The following is a 19,431-nucleotide window of genomic DNA, read 5'->3' as shown; positions in this document are numbered from 1 at the left end:
ATGTTTTAGTGAGAGCTTTATGAATACATGCAAGCTATTATTAGCTTGTTACTCTCATCTAATGTCTAGTTTACAAAACTATGTCTTATTGGATGTTTTCCATAAAACTACAGTCTTATACCGTCAGTATTTCGATTTATACGAGTGTGCGTCATGAGGATGAGATTTCTAAGCAAATCAGAAAAACAATTGAACTATTTTTAGTTCCATTATCTATTACATGCAATCCATCTCAGGCATTCTGCTCTACACTATCTTTTTGGATACTGAAGGCCATGAATATTTTACATAATTCCCTCTCATGTGTTATTTATGACAAAAGTTTCATGCATCAATACATGTACAGTGGGGCAAAAAGGTATTTAGTCAGCCACCAATTGTGCAAGTTCTCCCACTTAAAAAGATGAGGCCTGTAATTTTCATCATAGGTACACTTCAACTATGACAGACAAAATGAAAAAAAAATCCAGAAAATCACATTGTAGGATTTTTTATGAATTTATTTGCAAATGGTGGAAAATAAGTATTTGGTCACCTACAAACAAGCAAGATTTCTGGCTCTCACAGACCTGTAACTTCTTCTTTAAGAGGCTCCTCTGTCCTCCACTCGTTACCTGTATTAATGGCACCTGTTTGAACTTGTTATCAGTATAAAAGACACCTGTCCACAACCTCAAACAGTCACACTCCAAACTCCACTATGGCCAAGACCAAAGAGCTGTCAAAGGACACCAGAAACAAAATTGTAGACCTGCACCAGGCTGGGAAGACTGAATCTGCAATAGGTAAGCAGCTTGGTTTGAAGAAATCAACTGTGGGAGCAATTATTAGGAAATGGAAGACATACAAGACCACTGATAATCTCCCTCGATCTGGGGCTCCACGCAAGATCTCACCCCGTGGGGTCAAAATGATCACAAGAACGGTGAGCAAAAATCCCAGAACCACACGGGGGGACCTAGTGAATGACCTGCAGAGAGCTGGGACCAAAGTAACAAAGCCTACCATCAGTAACACACTACGCCGCCAGGGACTCAAATCCTGCAGTGCCAGACGTGTCCCCCTGCTTAAGCCAGTACATGTCCAGGCCCGTCTGAAGTTTGCTAGAGAGCATTTGGATGATCCAGAAGAAGATTGGGAGAATGTCATATGGTCAGATGAAACCAAAATATAACTTTTTGGTAAAAACTCAACTCGTCGTGTTTGGAGGACAAAGAATGCTGAGTTGCATCCAAAGAACACCATACCTACTGTGAAGCATGGGGGTGGAAACATCATGCTTTGGGGCTGTTTTTCTGCAAAGGGACCAGGACGACTGATCCGTGTAAAGGAAAGAATGAATGGGGCCATGTATCGTGAGATTTTGAGTGAAAACCTCCTTCCATCAGCAAGGGCATTGAAGATGAAACGTGGCTGGGTCTTTCAGCATGACAATGATCCCAAACACACCGCCCGGGCAACGAAGGAGTGGTTTCGTAAGAAGCATTTCAAGGTCCTGGAGTGGCCTAGCCAGTCTCCTGATCTCAACCCCATAGAAAATCTTTGGAGGGATTTGAAAGTCCGTGTTGCCCAGCAACAGCCCCAAAACATCACTGCTCTAGAGGAGATCTGCATGGAGGAATGGGCCAAAATACCAGCAACAGTGTGTGAAAACCTTGTGAAGACTTACAGAAAACGTTTGACCTCTTATATACCCTTTGTTGGCAATGACAAAGTATTGAGATAAACTTTTGTTATTGACCAAATACTTATTTTCACCATAATTTGCAAATAAATTCATAAAAAATCCTACAATGTGATTTTCTGGATTTTTTTCTTCTAATTTTGTCTGTCATAGTTGAAGTGTACCTATGATGAAAATTACAGGCCTCAGTCATCTTTTTAAGTGGGAGAACTTGCACAATTGGTGGCTGACTAAATACTTTTTTGCCCCACTGTATATAATGTCAATCCATTCTGAAAGTGACCAAACTCTCCATAATACAAATATGGAACACAGCATAAAACTATCAGATGTTAACAGTCTTCTTTAATGATTGCTAGTGGAGCTTAAAAATCACATGTGGAAAGGACAAAGAGTGCAAAACATACTATATTACAAATAGTTGCTAATAATGAAATGACAGAAATATTCCATTATATTGATAACGTAAGATAGAACTTCACAGAAACCATGTGATAATGTCTCAACCGTCGAGATCGATTCGGGATCTATAGATGGTCAACGATACGAAGACATGGAAGAACAACAAGTGCCTTCACTTAGCTCGCCATAAACTCCATTAGTCCAGTAATGTCAAATCGCTTTCTTCCCTTGCTTCCTCTCCCTCACAACCCCTGATCCGATAGTACCTATAAAAGAAAAATGACAGAAGACGCAGCCCTATTCAAGCTCACGGTCCAAATTAAAGTGTATATAGGGCCCGGGGGTCTCCAACACACCTCTCATTCCTCTGTCTGTTGGGTAGAGTCAGTAGAGTGCACTGTAGACTGACTGGGCCCTTTGGGCTACCACCTAGTCCAAACCCCATGTCTCGTTGCTCCACTGGCACAGATAAGTTTATAGAATTGAATTGATGTTCACAACTAACAAGTATCATTTACATGAGAGCACGTGAGTAGCGGGAAGATGAGAAAGTTTGGTACAGTATGTAAAGATAATGCATCGAATCTGATACTCAGCAATTTTACAACACTGGGTGATATAACTGTTGTATATAAAATGTTTCCAACAACAGATGTGGTTTTTTACATTTGTACAACAGAGTGCAACGTGCACTCAATGGTTTGCCCTCATTTTACAGTCCGTCCCTGGATCCATGCACATTCAAGCGATCACGCAGTTCTCTGCTTGTATATTTATTGGCAGTGACTCGATCTATAGAACGCTAAGCAAACCTTCAATAACCCCCTGTCGAACTACAGGAATGCAAACAGGCGTAGAAACACCTGCACAGCCAAAAAGCTACAGATCCCCGTCTCTAAAAGGGTTGTATTGTGGTCTGTCCTACGAGAGCCCATCATCCCCATAGCAGGCATAGTTTCACTTGTGGACAGATAAACCAGTTGTACAAGACACTTAACAGTCAGATCTCATACTGAGCTTTTGTTCCCTATTAGTGGCATTAAAAGCGCTTATGAAATTGTATTGAGACAGTATTCTGCCGGATTCCTGGTGCATTAGAGTAAGTAACAGACAACATTTTGCAACGCATACGAACATTTCTTATTTGATCAGTTCATTTAGTCTTCTCCTGTTTCAGTCCATTTGGTGCCTACTGAATATCCAGCTTTGTGTATTTCACTGCAGTGACAGTCTCTTCCTGTCCCCTGCCAAACCATGCATACTGTGTAGAGACTCCTCTGCATCTGGAGACTGGAGGAAACTGAATCACACAGGCTCCAGCCAGACCTCCAGTCGGTGCTGGAGTCTGGCCCAAAACCAGCTTAGGGGCTGGGGTTCCATTTCAGAGCGGCAGCCCGAGAGCCCCGGAGGCCCAGGGAGACAGGCTGGCAGCCACGAAGGCACTTTGTCTGGCTTTCAGTTCCAGGTCGTTCCAGCCCCAGACATCAACGCCACCGGTCACTGAGCAGGTATTCATTGCATCTGGCTCAGAGTCCCGACAACTGTGAATGACATGGCATGAATCTCCTAGTCTCTTTAGTTTCCAGGAAGGCAGTGGACAACGTAGGCTATTCATCCTCTCTTATAAAGCACATGTTCTCTCTTCTCCAGACTCCAGTATAGTACAGTATGTATGCCATTGACAAGTAATCCAACAGTTACGCTCACACACATAGGCCGACGCACGCACAAGCACACGCAGCAATTCTAGCTCCTCCAACAGTTATGTGGCTGGGACTGTAGTTATCATTTTCCGAGCTGTGAGTTGTGGTAAACACCATTTAATACTTGTATGTTTTACAACTGGAGCGGTCGAAGGTGGAGGGAGGCTTTTCTCATCCCGCTTTTCTTTTAGGGTGGCATTCCTCCCTGTGCTTTGATCAGTTAAAGCCTAGATTACACTCTTTCATTTTATAGTGACTTCCTTAAGTGCACCGTCTGTATATACAATTGAGTGTATGCAGATTATATAGCCCTTGGATCACAACACATCAAAGTTGAGAATATCGTTAGAGCCTTTTGGTTTCCCAGGTAAGTGGTGCAGTAAGCGTTAGGGTAGTGCGTAGGGCGTAAGGGCGTAGGGTTATTCCATGGCTAGTCAGTCCTCTAGTTTATGGACATAGTTCACTGGGAATGTCCCACTTCTGGATGGATAGCCCTCGATGTGGCCAACCTGTAGAAACAAATCAAGATCAATAACCAGATAGACGGAGAACACGGAGCGAAATATTGAAGATACAGGGAAATTAATGTAAGGCCTCTCTCTATGCCTAGGTATTTTTTGTCTTTATGCTGAACGTGATACAAAGAAAAAAAAACAGTTTTCTTCCGTGATAAGATATAGCAAGAGATTTATCTCAATGAGACTAGGTAAAAAAAAAAAAAAGAGCTAGGTTGGAAGACAATTAACCAGCTGAACTTTGTGTTAAACCTCTCGTTAAAAAATGAATTAAAATATAAAACAAACGCATAACGGTAAATTAGAGGTTTATTTCTACTCACCCACCAGTGGGGGTCCTCGGTGGCTGTGACTACGATGACCTCATCCTTGAAGAAGGCCAGCTGGTCCGAGCTGACAGCTCTGCAGTCCACCAGCGCCTTTACCTTCTTCTGTGTCGGCCGGCTCTTAGATACCTCACACACACAGACGCACTTTACAGACACAATCTTATACAGGCATACAAGTATGTACCAAAATGCCTACTTGCTGCATGTGGAGTATAAGCAGCCAATGATATCCATGTCAGTCTTTTTCGGTTATATTCTATTGCTCATATTTTCACCTTGTGTTATAGTGATGCGCGGGTCAGCTGTTTGTTTACTCGCACCCACTAGCAATTGCTAATAAGCCGTCCTCAACAGCCTGATAATATGTGATAAAAATCTGAGGCCCGCACCCAACCCATAAATATAGAAAATGCACTGTACCGTTCCCTTTTAATCTCTTGAAGATTTATTGAACAGTGACGTTTTCTTCAACATTTATTTGGAGCGCGTACATTTAGGCCCTAATGGCCTAAGAAATACAAGAAAAACCTTTACGTAGCCTATAGATCTGAACTTGACAGGATTTATACATTTTGGGGTTCTCTCTTTATCCAACCCGCTCACCACCCACCCGCCCTTCATCCACACAATATTTAATGACCATACACCCGCCCGCACCGCAGATATAACAGCGGGGACTGCGGGTTATGAGTCAACCCGCGCATCACTGTATAAGCACTTTATGACATCTGCTGATGTAAAAAGCTTTATAAATCAATCAATTTGATTGATTACTATTTTCTCATACAAAAACATTGTACAGCAGTTATACGATGTTAGAACACATACTTATACAAACCATATGAGATATACACAGATTAGACAGTAATGTTTAAGTGATTCTGGAAATGAAGCAGTTTTTCTATATATCCAGGTGAACTCATGGACAATTTTTTTTTTACGTCTCTGCGTGCATGCTAGCAGTAGCCTATTATATGTACCATGGCATTTCTGCGAGGGCGCGGGGCGGGCACAGTGATGGGCGAGGTGGTGGGTGTGGCTGAAGGTGTGGAGCCGGGGGCGGAGTCGTTAGTCACGAAGCTGCAGTAGAGCTCCTCCTGACTGCCAAGTGCCACACAGCTGGGAGAGGTCCCGGCTGTGGAACACTTCCCTTGTCCTCCACTATTGGTCCTCCTGTACGATGTCGTCTTCTCTGAGCTAGGTGGCGGAAGAGGGGACATGTTGGTAAAACACTCATAAGGACTTCCCCTACTCACAGATTCATCCCTATGAGCAAAATACATTGGTTGAAAAGAAGTATTTTTGGTTGACTGCTTTTCAACGTCTTGTGCTCACTGGGATAGGACACATTGTATACATGAAATGTCAAGTGTACTGTACATGTATGCATGTTACACAAAAGGCTATGCTATTTCTATCATCAATCACATTCCTTAGCATTTGACATTGAGAAAGCAGGGGTTCATTGGGGACATTACTGTTAGAGAGTAGGCTGGATTTGAATCGTTTACTGACTACCTCGAAGGAAATTCACTAGGTGCCAATAGAGGGCGCTGTAAGATAAAGTAACTGTGCCCTGTGGCGTGCTGTCCAAAAGCGCACAGCAAAACAAAAGCTGTATTCCCCAAAACAGTTCTTAGGATGGGAATTATCTTTCTTAAATGGGTGTTGTGACAAAACAAAATGTCTGATGCTTCTATCAGGAAAAGGGCTTTTAAAGTAAAAAACGTCTTGCTATTTATTACCTGACGGGTCCTATGTGGTTCTGAGGGGAGCTGGACTTGGTGCTGCTGTCTAAGGCCCCAGACCATGAGCCACTATTAGCCTGACCCTCCCATGCTGCGGTCGGTCTCTGTCCCCTCACCTGACCCCCCTGGCCGTGGGGTGATCTTGGTGGCCGCCCCCCCTGGGCCTGACCCTCCAACATGGGGGACGGGGGGCTGGACTGGGGGGCAGGGTTAGAGCAGCAGCGCCGGGGGGATTTGCGGCCCCCGTCCTGGGTGGACACGGATATCTGGGGGTCCGAGCGGCCTGGAGGTGGGGAGAGGGGGAGACGGTAGCAGGTGAGCAAGAGAACCGACTTTGTTTTGTATGGCAGTCTCTTTCTCAATTAGTTCTTCCTTGATTCCTTGCATCCTTGCCTCCTTTTCAAAAGGTGAGGAAGATACGAAGGAAGCGCCTCAAATACAGTTGAGAAGTAGATGCGAGGAATCATGGAAAGAGAAATTGCAATCGAGCCCTCATTTCAGTGTTTGGAGATCAAATGGAAACAGATAAGGTGTGTGTGTGTTTCAGAGGCTCACCTCTCATGATGGCTTTAGCGGGCAGCGGCGGTGGGGGCTTAAGGACGCCAGATGGGGCACTGTTGGCGGGGGGGTTACGGTACAAGAAGTCCACATTTTCGTAGGTCTTACACGCCACAGGGGCGTTGGCGAAGCTCCAGCGGGAGGGCGAGGCGCCCACGTTATAGGGCAGAGACGAGCGCAGGTTCCTGGGTAAGAGGCTCACCTTGGGGGAAGAGGGGGAAGACATTCATTGTTTAATGACCATAGAAGCCTAGTGCCCAGCCCTTACCCCTAGACACTTGGATCTGAAAGGTGTGAGCAATATGGTGAACATTCCACCTCGCCTACCTGAGGCTTCCTTTATGGCAAAGTATCTGGCCCGGTTCGAATACTTCAAAGACACAACCTTCCGTCATTGTTTCCTCGAGGTAAGGACAGATCTATAAGTGATTGGATAGGTGAAAGCAAAGTGACCACTGCGATACTTCCACCAATCCAACCACTTTAGATGAATAATTACTTAAGGGAAACTTCTGAATGAAGGATGTATTTCTAAAGTAACCCAACAAGGCATCTGGCTCTCACTCACCTGCTCTTGCATCTCCCCATGACTAAGTCAAGCGTAATAGTGAGCGATAGGAGCTGAGTGACTCAGAGGGAAATGCTAAAACCCTAGTGCGGGGGTAGGCAACACTGTTCCTGGAATGCTGCAGGATTTGTTCCAACTAGGCACTACACCTGACCAACTGAGCTCATAAATCAGTTCAGTAATTGCCTAAAATTCAACACACCTGGTCTTCCAGGTCGCTAAAAAAAAAAAATCATGAGGTGCCTGCCGCACTCCAGGACCAGGGTTTCCTACCCCAGTGTATTGGTTGTAGTGGTTAGTGGTACAGTGTGTGTGCTTACCCGCTCTTCCAGGTCGTCTTCGCTAGGTGTGTGTTCGCGTGTGTGTGTGTGTGTGTGTACCCTCTCATCCAGTTCATCTTCGCTGTCATACAGGTCCTGGCTCTGTGTCTCCCACATGTACTCCACATGGATTTGACTGTTGAACTTCCCACTCTGGGCCAGCTCCAGCTAAAATACACAGACACACGTCAATCATGCAGCTACAAATCCATATTTCACTCAGAGTACAAACATACAAGTCATGGTATGCTCCCATCAGTAGTGATTAAATGCATTAAATACTTGAATATCATCCAGAAATTGAATTAACATATTCAAGCTTTGGGGCAACTGTTAAAACCACTGAAACTGTAGTCTCGGAACCCAGAACCAATCTCACGTGTGCTGGCCACCTACTTAAATCTGTCACAAAAGAGGGTCAAGTTCAATAAATTCCAACTCCAACTCTTTTCACTTTGGAAAATGTGTATTTGGAATTGTAACTTGGCTGAATTGACTGAAGAAAAAAAATTGACCCCAACCTTGACTGAAACAGCAACTTAAGTATCAGGTAACTTGGCTGATCCCTTATTCAACAGGAAATATTAGATACAGTTGTCCGGTTACACACCCAAGGATAAGAGGACAGGAACTGAAAACGGACAACACACACTGTCCATTTCGTTCATCATGGACTTTACTATGAGGATTAAGCGACGAGCTACTTGAGACCGAGCATGTTGTTTATTGTGCCGTAATGATAGGAAGGCAGGAAATTGAACAGGGTCTGAGCAGGTTTAGCAGGGAGCCTGTATTAGCACTGGGAGTTGACTGTAAACTAAGGGTCAGTGGCTGTGTCCCAAATTACACCCATTTCCCGATGTAGTGCACTAATTTTGACCAGGGCCCATAGTACACAACTTTTGACCTGAGTCCTATGTGGAATAGGGTGCCACTTCAGTCACAGCTAGTGTCAGTCATGTCTTACCAGTTCTACACACTGGGAGTGCTGCAGTCTCCTGGCGATGTCCAGGGCTGTCTCTCCTGATGAGTTCACTGGATAACGAGAGAGAGAGAGAGCAGATATACCACAGTTTGTTTAGTCTCTCACACACACAGAAATATAAACAGCAAGCTGAAATAAAAAGATCCCAAAAGCGTTCCAGACGCACAAAGCTTATTTCTCTCAAATTTGGTGCACAAATTTGTCTACCTCCCTGTTAGTGAGCATTTCTCCTTTGCCAAGATAATCCATCCACCTGACAGGTGTGGCATTCCAAGAAGCTGATTAAACAGCATGATAATTACAGAGGTGCACCTTGTGCTGGGGACAAAAGGCCATTAAAATGTGCAGTTTAGTCACAAAATGCCACAGATGTCTCAAGTTGAGGGATCGTGCAATTGGCATGCTGACTGCAGGAATGTCCACCAGAGCGGTTGCCAGAGAATGTAATGTTTATTTATCTACCATAAGCTGCCTCCGTCGTTTTGGACATACTGGCAAATTCTCTAACCGGCCTCACAACTGCAAACCATGTGTAACCACGCCAGCCCCAGGACCTCCACATCCGGCTTATTCACAAGCGGGATTGTCTGAGACCAGCTACCTGGACAGCTGATGAAACTGTGGGATTGCACAACTGAAGAATTTCAGTACAAACTGTAAGAAACCGTCTCAGGGAAGTTCATCTGCGTGCTCGTTGTCCTCACCAGGGTCTGCTCACCTTAGATGGCCACTGGCACGCTGGAGAATGGTGCTCTTCACAGATTAATCCGTTTCAACTGTACCGGCAGACAGTTGTATGGCGTTGTGTGGGCAAGCGGTTTGCTGATGTCAATGCATGCCCTATGGTGGCGGGGTTTGGTTATGGTATGGGCAGGCATACGCTACGGACAACAAACACAATTGCATTTTATCGATCGCCATTTGAATGCATAGAGAACCCGTGATGAGATCCTGAGGCCCATTGTCATGACAACCATCAGCCGGCATCACCACGTGTCAGCATGATAATGCACAGCCCCATGTCGCAAGGATCTGTACACAATTCCCAGAAGCTGAAAATGTCCCAGTTCTTTAATTGCCTGCGTAGTCACCAGACATGTCACCCATTGAGCATGTTTGGGATGCTCTGGATCGACGTGTACGACAGCGTGTTGCAGTTCCCACTAATGTCCAGAAACTTTGCACAGCCATTGACGAGTGGGACAACATTCCACAGGCCACAATCAACAGCCTGATCGACTTTGCAAAAGAGATGTGTCACGCTGCTTGAGGCAAATGGTTACACCAGAAACTGACTGGTTTTCTGATTCACACTATCTGTATTCCTAATCATGTGAAATCCATAGATTAGGGCCTAATTATGATATTTTGTGTCCCCAATTGGTAGTAACAGTCTCGTTGCAACTCCCGTACGGACTCGGGAGAAGTGAAGGCCGAGAGCTTGTGCCCTGCGAAACACAACCCCGCCAAGCCGCACTGCTTCTTGACACTATGATTGCTTAACCCAGAAGCCAGCCGTACCAATGTGTCAGAGGAAACACAGTACACCTGGCGACCATGTCAGCATGCATGAGCCACAGGAGTCGCTAGAGCGCAATGGGACGAGGACATCCCGGCCGGCCAAACCCTCCCCTAACCCGTATGACGCTGGGCCAATTGTGCACCGCCTCATGGGTCTCCCGGTCGCGTCCGACTGAGACACAGCCCGGTATCGAACCAGGATCTGTAGTGACGGAGCTAGCATTGGATTGCAATGCCTTAGACCGCTGCGTCACTCAAGAGGCTTAATTTATTTATTTCAATTGACTGATTTCCTCATATGAACTGTAAGTCAGTAAAATCTTCTAAAAAAAAAAACATCAAGCACTATGATGAAATTGGCTCTCATGAGGACCGCCACAGGAAAGGAAGACCCAGACTTACCTCTGCTGCAAAGGATAAGTTCATTAGAGTTATCAGCCTCAGAAATCGTCAATTAACTGCCCCTCAGACTGTTACTTGAACTCTGAGGAGCAGGCACATCAATTGTTCAGAGGAGACTGCGTGAATCAGGCCTTCATGGTCAAATTACTGCAAAGAAACCACTACTAAGGGACACCAATAAGAAGAAGAGACCTGCTGGGGCCAAGAAACATGAGCAATGGACATTAGACTGGTGGGAATCTGTCCTTTGGTCTGATGAGTCTAAATTTTAGAATTTTGGTTCCAACTGCAGTGTCTTTGTGAGATGCAGAGTAGGTGAACGGATGATCTCTGCATGTGGTTCCCACCGTGAAGCATGGAGGAGGTGGTGTGATGGTGCTTTGCTGGTGACACTGTCAGTGATTAATTTGGAATTCAAGGGACACTTAACCAGCATGGCTGCCACAGCATTCTGCAGCGATACGACATCCCATCTGGTTTGCGCTTAGTGGGACTATCATTTGTTTTTCAACAGGAAAATGACCCAACACACCTCCAGACTGTGTAAGGGCTATTTGACCAAGGAGGAGAGTGATGGAGTGCTGCATCAGATGACCTGGCCTCCACAATCACCCAACCTCAACCCAATTGAGTGGTTTGGGATGAGTTGGACCGCAGAGTGAAGGAAATGCAGCCAACAAGTACTCAGCATGTGGGAACTCCTTCAAGACTGTTGGGAAAATGTTTCAGGTGAAGCTGGTTGAGAGAATGTCAGGAGTGTGCAAAGCTGTCCTCAAGGCAACGGGTGGCTACTTTGAAGAATCTCAAATACATATATTACATTTGTTCAGTATTTTTTTGGTTACTATATGATTCCATATGTGATATTTCATAGTTTTGTTGTCTTCCCTATTATTCTACAATGTAGAAAGTAGTAAAAAAATTAAAAGGTCCCTGCACTGTCAAGTGAGGGACTTTATATATACACAGGTGTGTGCCTTTCCAAATGATGTCCAAATCAATTGAATTTACCACAGGTGGACTCCAATCAAGTTGTAGAAACATCAAGGATGATCAATGGAAACAGAATGCAGGAGCTCCATTTTGAGTCTCATAGCAAATAGTCTGCTGAATACTTATGTAAATAAGATATGTGTTTTACTTTTAATACATTTGCAAACAAACATTTCTAAAAAACAGTTTCCGCTTCGTCATTATGTGGTAGCGTGTGTAGATTGATTTGATTTTAGAATAAGGCTGTAACAACAAAATGTGGGAAAAGTCAAGGGGTCTGAATACTTTCTGAATGCACTGTTTATATGAACTAAAATAAACGCTACATGCAACAATTTCACACAGTGTTATGTGACTTGTTAAGCAAATTCTAACTTATTTAGGTTTTCAATAACAAAGGGGTTGCATACTTATTGACGCGAGACTTTTCATTTATAATGAATTTGTAAACATAAAAATAAATAAAAATCCACTGACATTAATGGGGTATTGCGTGTAGGCCAGTGACAAATGCATACAGTTGAAGTCGGAAGTTTACATACACCTTAGCCAAATACATTTAAACTCAGTTTCACGATTCCTGACATTTAATCCTAGTAAAAATTCCTCGTCTTAGGTCAGTTAGGATCACACCTTTATTTTAAGAATGTGAAATGTCAGAATAATAGAGAGAATGATTTATTTCAGCTTTTATTTCTTTCATCACATTCCCAGTGGGTCAGAAGTTTACATACACTCAATTAGTATTTGGTAGCATTGCCTTTAAATTGTTTTACTTGGGTCAAATGTGTCTGGTAGCCTTCCACAAGCTTCCCACAATAAGTTGGGTGAATTTTGGCCCATTCCTCCTGACAGAGCTGGTGTAACTGAGTCAGGTTTGTAGGCCTCCTTGCTCGCATACACTTTTTCAGTTCTGCCTTTGTGATGGCCACTCCAATACCTTGACTTTGTTGTCCTTAAGCCATTTTGCCACAACTTTGGAAGTATGCTTGGGGTCATTGTCCATTTGGAAGACCCATTTGCGACCAAGCTTTAACTTCCTGACTGATGTCTTGAGATGTTGCTTCAATATATCCACATAATTTTCCACCCTCATGATGCCATCTATTTTGTGAAGTGCACCAGTCCCTCCTGCAGCAAAGTACCCCCACAACATGATACTGCCACCCCCGTGCTTCACGGTTGGGATGGTGTTCTTCGGCTTGCAAGGCTCCCCCTTTTTCCTCCAAACATAACAATGTTCATTATGGCCAAACAGTTCTATTTTTGTTTCATCAGACCAGAGGACATTTCTCCAAAAAGTACGATCTTTGTCCCCATGTGCAGTTGCAAACCATAGTCAGGCTTTTTTATGGCGGTTTTGGAGCAGTGGCTTCTTCCTTGCGGAGTCGTGTTTCAGGTTATGTCGACATAGGACTCGTTTTACTGTGGATATTAGATACTTTTGTACCAGTTTCCTCCAGCATCTTCACAGGGTCCTTTGCTGTTGTTCTGGGATTGATTTACACTTTTCGCACCAAAGTACATTCATCTCTAGGAGACAGAACGCGTCTCCTTCCTGAGCGGTATGAAGGCTGCGTGGTCTCATGGTGTTTATACATGCGTACTATTGTTTGTACAGATGAATGTGGTACCTTCAGGAGTTTGGAAATTGCTCCCAAGGATGAACCAGACTTGGAGGTCTACAAGTTTTTTTTCTGAGGTCTTGGCTGATTTCTTTTGATTTTCCCATGATGTCAAGCAAAGAGGCACTGAGTTTGAAGGTACACCTCCAATTGACTCAAATGTCGTCAATTAGCCTATCAGAAGCTTCTAAAGCCATGACATCATATTCCGGAATTTTCCAAGCTGTTTAAAGGCACAGTCAACGTAGTGTATGTAAACTTCTGACCCACTGGAATTGTGATACAGTGAAATAATCTGTCTGTAAACAATTGTTGGGAAAATTACTTGTGTCATGCACAAAGTAGATGTCCTAACCGACTTGCCAAAACTATAGTTTGTTAACAAGAAATTTGTGGAGTGGTTGAAAAACAGGTTAATGACTCCAACCTAAGTGTATGTAAACTTCCGACTTGTGTGTAATATATATATTTGCAAGTTGCAGGGACTTGATTTTTGAATGACTACCTTCTCTGTACCCCACACATACTATTATCTGTATGGTCCCTCAGTCGAGCAGCGAACTTCAAACACAGATTCAACAAAGACCAGGGAGGTTTTCCAATGCCTAACAAAGAAGGGCACCTATTGGTAGATGGGTAAAAATTCTAAAAGCAGACATTGAATATCCCTTTGAGCATGGTGAAGTTATTAACAATGCTTTGGATGTTGTATCAATACACCCAGTCACTACAAAGATACAGCCGTCCTTCCTAACTCAGTTGCTGGAAAGGAAGGAAACCACTGAGGGATTTCACCATGAGGCCAATGGTGACTTTAAAACAGTTAAGAGTTTAATGGCTAACCTACTAACCTAATTGACAGGGTGAAAAGGAAGCATGTACAGAATAAAAATATTATAAATCCTGGATCCTGTTTGCAACAAGACACTAAAGTAATTCTGTAAAAAAATATGTCAAAGCAATTAACTTTTTGACCTGAATACAAAGTGTTGTATTGGATTTGCCCCAAACACAACACATTACTGAGTACCACTCCATGTTTTCAAGCATATTGGTGGCTGCATCATGTTATGGGCATGCTTGTAATCATTAAGGACTAGGGAGTCAGGATAAAAAAATATCTACAGTATGGCAAAATCCTTGAGGAAAACCTGGTTCAGTCTGCTTTCCACCAGACACTGGGAGATTAATTCACCTTTCAGCAGGACAATAACCTAAACCACAAGGCCAAATCTACACTGGAGTTGGTTAACAAGAAGACATTGAATCTTCCTGAGGGGCAGAGTTAGTTTTGACTTAAATATGCTTGAAAATCGAAGGAAAGACTTGAAAATGGTTGTCTTGCAATGATCAACAACCAATTTGAAGAATTTTGAACTTAACAATGGGCAAATGTTGCACAATACAGGTGTGGAAAGCTCTTAGAGACTTACCCAGAAAGACTGTAATCACTGCCAAAGGTGCCTACAACGTATTGACTCAGGGATGTGAATAGTTATGTAAATGAGAGATTTATGTATTTCATTTTCAATAAATGTGCAAACATTTATTAAAACATGTTTTCACTGTCATTATGGGGTATTGTGTGTAGATGAGTGAGAACATTTTTATTTAATACATTTTGAATTTAGGCTATAACACAACAAAATGTGGAATAAGTCAAGGGGTATGAATACTTTCTGAAGGAACTGATAGAGTGTGTGTGTGTGTACCAGGTACCTGTATGGAGAACAGCCTTTCCTTTGAGCAGCAGTTTGAGGCACTCTGTTTTGTGGTGCTGGGCGCTGTAGTGTAGAGCAGTGTTCCCCTCTCGAGTCCTCTTCTCTAGACAGCCACTGTTATGCGGGGATAGTTGGAGTCAATGACATGCATGTAGGCCTATGGCTTTGGTGGCTGGTGTAGGTAAGACACTACTAATGGTCAGTGCTGGTGACTAGGGGGTCGCAAAAAAATTCAAAAATTCCCAGGTTTTCTAGAAATCCTGCTTGTAAAATCTCAGTAATCAGGCGGGAATAAGCAGGAAATCCAGAATTCTCCAACCAGGTTCTGTTCAGGATGGTGCAATGTTACAGAATATTCAGGTAGAAATGTGACCAGATCTGCTCTATATCTGAATTTCTATCTGCAACGTTTTAAACATTTCACCTTACTGAATACACCCCTGGGTTGTTTCTGAGCATGTTATTAGCCGTCAAATATTTGCTTCCCCCTTCCGTGTTCTCCAAACTCCTTTTAAAAGCTGTTGGAGGTCTGAAGGAGTGACCTTGGATCCTCTCCTCCAAACCAATGCACTTTGAGAGGAGAAAACGGACGAAGCGCAGATTTGACGGCAGGTAACGGTTTCCGATACAGCCCTCGTGCTACTATGTCTACCTGAGATGAAAACGTGCCGTAAGGGGTTAACTCCACCAATGGCGCTATCGAATTGGGATCCTTTTCTATAGCTCAATTGGTTTCTACGTTGTCAAGTGGGCAATCGCGCGTGCTAGCAAGGCAGAGGGCCCCGGGTTCGAGCCGTGGGACGTACAGGTTCCCCTGAGGGGGAGGAAACAGAGACTGCTACGCTAGCACACTGACGTCAGTTCCATATGTATTGAGAGCCCTGGGGGACTCGCTCACCTGTTCTGAATGAGGAAGTCCACCAGGGATAGAGAACTCCTGTCCTCCAGCCTGACAGCCAAGTGAAGAGCCGTCTCTCTCAGATCCTAGACGAGATAAACTCATTAGGCACTGTCCACCCACTGTGTGTATGTGTGACAATGAGCGTAAAACAGGGTGTGGTGCTCCGCTCAGCACTCTGAACCAAAAAGTAGAAATAATAAATTAGACCCTGCCAACACACACACGCAAAATGTGTGGATGTCAGTGCTATTGCACACCTTTCCTGAGTGGAAAACAGCAGATGGGCAAATTTGATAAAAGACAGGAGAGGGAACGTAACATTGTAACAAGAGAAGAGAGGAGATGACAAGATGAAGGGGTGAAAGATCGGAGAGCGATAGATTGATTACAGAGAGAAAAGGGAGTGGTAGACTAACCACCCACTCAGATACTTCATACAGAAACAGAGGGACATTAATGCTATTACGTGTAGAATAATTGGAGTCTATTTTGGGACATTGCCTCCACAGCAGTCTTCTGAGAAAACCAGCCAGCCATAGAACACCGTAAGAGTCAACTGGATGAACCAAGCCCATAGAGGAATGTTGTTAAATGGAGCCTTCCAGCGTAAGCTACTTGTTTAAATCATATAGGGGGAAGACCAGCTGCCTTTTGAGTTATTTCACAGCTCTTTACATTAGAAACAGCATCCTAATGATGCCCGCCAGGGCACACACTTCAAAGCATCCACTGGGAAGTCATCTTCAGAACTTCGTACTTGATCCTACATGTTATATGCGGTGTTTATGTTTATACTCTGTGTGCCTACCTGTCTGTCCAACTTCCTATCCTCCTACCTGCCTGCGTCTCCTATAACAGTACCTGTCCTTCAGGCTGTGCTAGCGGTTTGGCCAGGTCCTCTCCCTGGGCGTATAACTGCAGCAGGGCGGCGAGGTCCCGGTTCCTCACGGCATCATACACACGCCACGGCTCACCCTCCTCCCTGTCCCTGCGCAGCACGTAGCGCCGCTCGGCATACTTAGCCACAATGTACTCCTTCCTGGCATTCCTAGTTTCACCATGGGACACACACACAGAGCCATAGGTATTCAGAAACTGGCAAACTCTCCAATGAGAACATGACTGCAGCACAAGGCCTTATAACAAACTCACATGTCACTCTGGGGTAGAGGTTTGATGGAATCATTGGGAAGACTGGCCTCCATGATGTCATTGAACCGTGTGTTGCCTATACTGACCGCCAGCTGTGGACAGAGACCGTAGGAGACAGACACAACTTAAGACTGTGTTAGCCGGCTGAGCTTAGATGATCTCCAGAGGTCACAGAACTACCTCCACGACAGAAGCACTTGTTGAAGTCTAGAACTCGTGTGTGTGTGTGTGTATGTGTTACCAGTAGTTCTGAGGTGCTTAGCATGTCCAGTGTGAGGGACTGGATCCTGGAGTAATGGACTCCCAACTCCCTGTGGATCCCAGAACACTCTATGCATGTCAGGATGCCCAGGTTAGTGGAGAGCCAGGTAGGATCTGTTAACACGAGGAATGGAGTCAGTGCATTAAAATACTGGGATTGTCATGCTGTTACTCAATGCACACAGAAACTGTGATGCTACGAGCAAAACTGTGTTTAAAATGGCCGCCCACATTTAGTAAAGCTTCACATTTTTGTCAGGGACGGCATAGGCATTAGCGTGCACAAATGTGTCTCTGTATTAAAAGTAGGAGAAGATAATATACAGTGGACTGTATACTATTTAGGGCCAGGAGTTTTTCCTGATCATGAGGCCTGACCAGAAAATAACTCTTGGCCCTTGGTATAGTCTCTAATTGGACCCAAAACCTCTGGCACTATACCCTCTTTTTAAGTCTCTCTCTGGCCATGGCCTGTACCCTGGCCTTTCTTCCCCTCCAGTCTCACCGTGGGCTCCACAGTCGGCGCAGGCCTCGTTGCCGGGCATGCGTCTGAGTTCGGTGATGACGGCCCTGGCCAGCTCTTGCAGCCCGGAGTCCTGGAACTGCAGCTGGTCGCCGCCCAACGCCGTGTTCAGGGCTTCCTCCTTACTGTTCTGCAGCACTGACACCCAACTGTAGGGGGAGGGAGAGAGGAAGACAGACACACACAGATGCACAGAGACACGCGCAGACAGAGGGAGACAGACGGAAGGGGTTAAACAATGCAATGTAGATTTATACAATATATATTGTCGTACAAGTTGTTATTTTTTGATACATCTTTTTGTTTTTAATGGAACTACATCTACATTTGAAATGTTTATTTAAATGGAAGTACTTTAATGTAACCAAATGCACTTCAAAAGCACCCACCTGCCCACATCAGCTGCGTGTCTAACACAAGTATAGAATTATACTGTACCACAGCTATAAGCTTGGCACGTTTACACCGCAGTAAACCCCATTCAGGGCTCTTCTTTCTCATCCCCCCCCCCTCCTTTTTCTTGCTTTCGTTTCAGCCAACCCTCCCTCCAGATGAAAGGCAGAATCTGAAGCCCACACAGAGGAGTGGAGAGAAACCCCCCTACTGGCTCTTCGGGCTCCAGAGGTCCCCACCCCAAACCAGCTGGGCTCGCTCTTTCTTTATCCTTCCCTTTTTATCGTTCTCTGACAGCCCTATTCTCTCGATACATTGCCCCTCCCTCTCACTTGGATTCTGTGTGTCTCAAATTACACTCTCTCTCTTTCTGAAGGTTTCTGTCATCTGCTTTCTGTAACTTCACTATCCGTTTCTTTCCCCCTCTCAATTTAACTCATTTTTCTCTTTCTGAAAGAAACATTGTATCCGTTTCTCTCAATGTCCCTCTAATGTAACTGTATCCCTCTACGTTGTATCTGTCTCTCTGAAAGAAATCATATATATCTATCCATCTCTCACTCTTTTTTTTTGAATGGCTCAATCATGGAACAATGCTCGTCTAGAATATGAGGGACTCCAGTGCTGTGCTTACATCATGCATTCCTGCTCGTCCTCGGCTTGGAAATGGTAGGTCCGATTGCCTGGAGAGGAGAGACAGAGGAAAGATGGGTGTGAATGTAGAGGGAGAGGAGAGATGAAAGGAGAAGGAAAGGAAAGCTAGAGAGAGTGCAGGAGGCTACATACCAAGGGATATATTACAGGGGGAAAACCTGATCCACAGGCAGAGAGAGAGAGAGAAACCGTGGAGGGAGACCCGCCTCGCTGCACCTGCTTTCCATTACATACACACTAGAGGTCGACCGACTGATTTTTCAACGCCGATACCGATTGGAGGACCAAAAAAAGCCGATACCGATTAAAAATCGGCCGATTTTTATATATATATATATATATATATATATATATATATATATATATATATATATATAAATAAATAATAATGACAATTTCAACAATACTGAATGAACACTTATTTTAACTTAATACATCAATAAAATCTATTTAGTCTCAAATAAATAATGAAA

General features: G+C 44.2%; 1 protein-coding gene across 4 annotated transcripts in view; it reads right to left on the bottom strand.

Annotated features, from left to right (window-relative positions):
- Positions 1-2,009: 2,009 nt before the first annotated feature.
- The window catches only part of asap3 (ArfGAP with SH3 domain, ankyrin repeat and PH domain 3), a 46,373-nt gene continuing 28,951 nt past the window's right edge, over positions 2,010-19,431 (bottom strand). The window contains exons 13-26 of one of the 4 annotated variants that reach the window (XM_038967028.1): positions 18,939-18,987; positions 17,894-18,060; positions 17,369-17,502; positions 17,128-17,219; positions 16,837-17,023; positions 15,973-16,058; positions 15,073-15,188; positions 8,795-8,862; positions 7,828-7,995; positions 6,937-7,141; positions 6,379-6,664; positions 5,614-5,830; positions 4,628-4,759; positions 2,010-4,298 (exon numbers count right to left, since the gene is read on the bottom strand). In XM_038967028.1, the coding sequence (XP_038822956.1) occupies positions 4,224-4,298; positions 4,628-4,759; positions 5,614-5,830; positions 6,379-6,664; positions 6,937-7,141; positions 7,828-7,995; positions 8,795-8,862; positions 15,073-15,188; positions 15,973-16,058; positions 16,837-17,023; positions 17,128-17,219; positions 17,369-17,502; positions 17,894-18,060; positions 18,939-18,987 (1,982 nt within the window). In that variant the 3' untranslated portion in view covers positions 2,010-4,223. The remainder of the gene's footprint in view (positions 4,299-4,627; positions 4,760-5,613; positions 5,831-6,378; positions 6,665-6,936; positions 7,142-7,827; positions 7,996-8,794; positions 8,863-15,072; positions 15,189-15,972; positions 16,059-16,836; positions 17,024-17,127; positions 17,220-17,368; positions 17,503-17,893; positions 18,061-18,938; positions 18,988-19,431) is intronic. The other 3 variants (XM_038967030.1, XM_038967029.1, XM_038967031.1) reach the window with 3 other exon arrangements.

This window comes from Salvelinus namaycush, chromosome 28 (genome assembly GCF_016432855.1).
Source record: "Salvelinus namaycush isolate Seneca chromosome 28, SaNama_1.0, whole genome shotgun sequence".
Taxonomy (NCBI): domain Eukaryota; kingdom Metazoa; phylum Chordata; class Actinopteri; order Salmoniformes; family Salmonidae; genus Salvelinus; species Salvelinus namaycush.
This window is presented reverse-complemented; position numbering and strand designations above follow the sequence as displayed.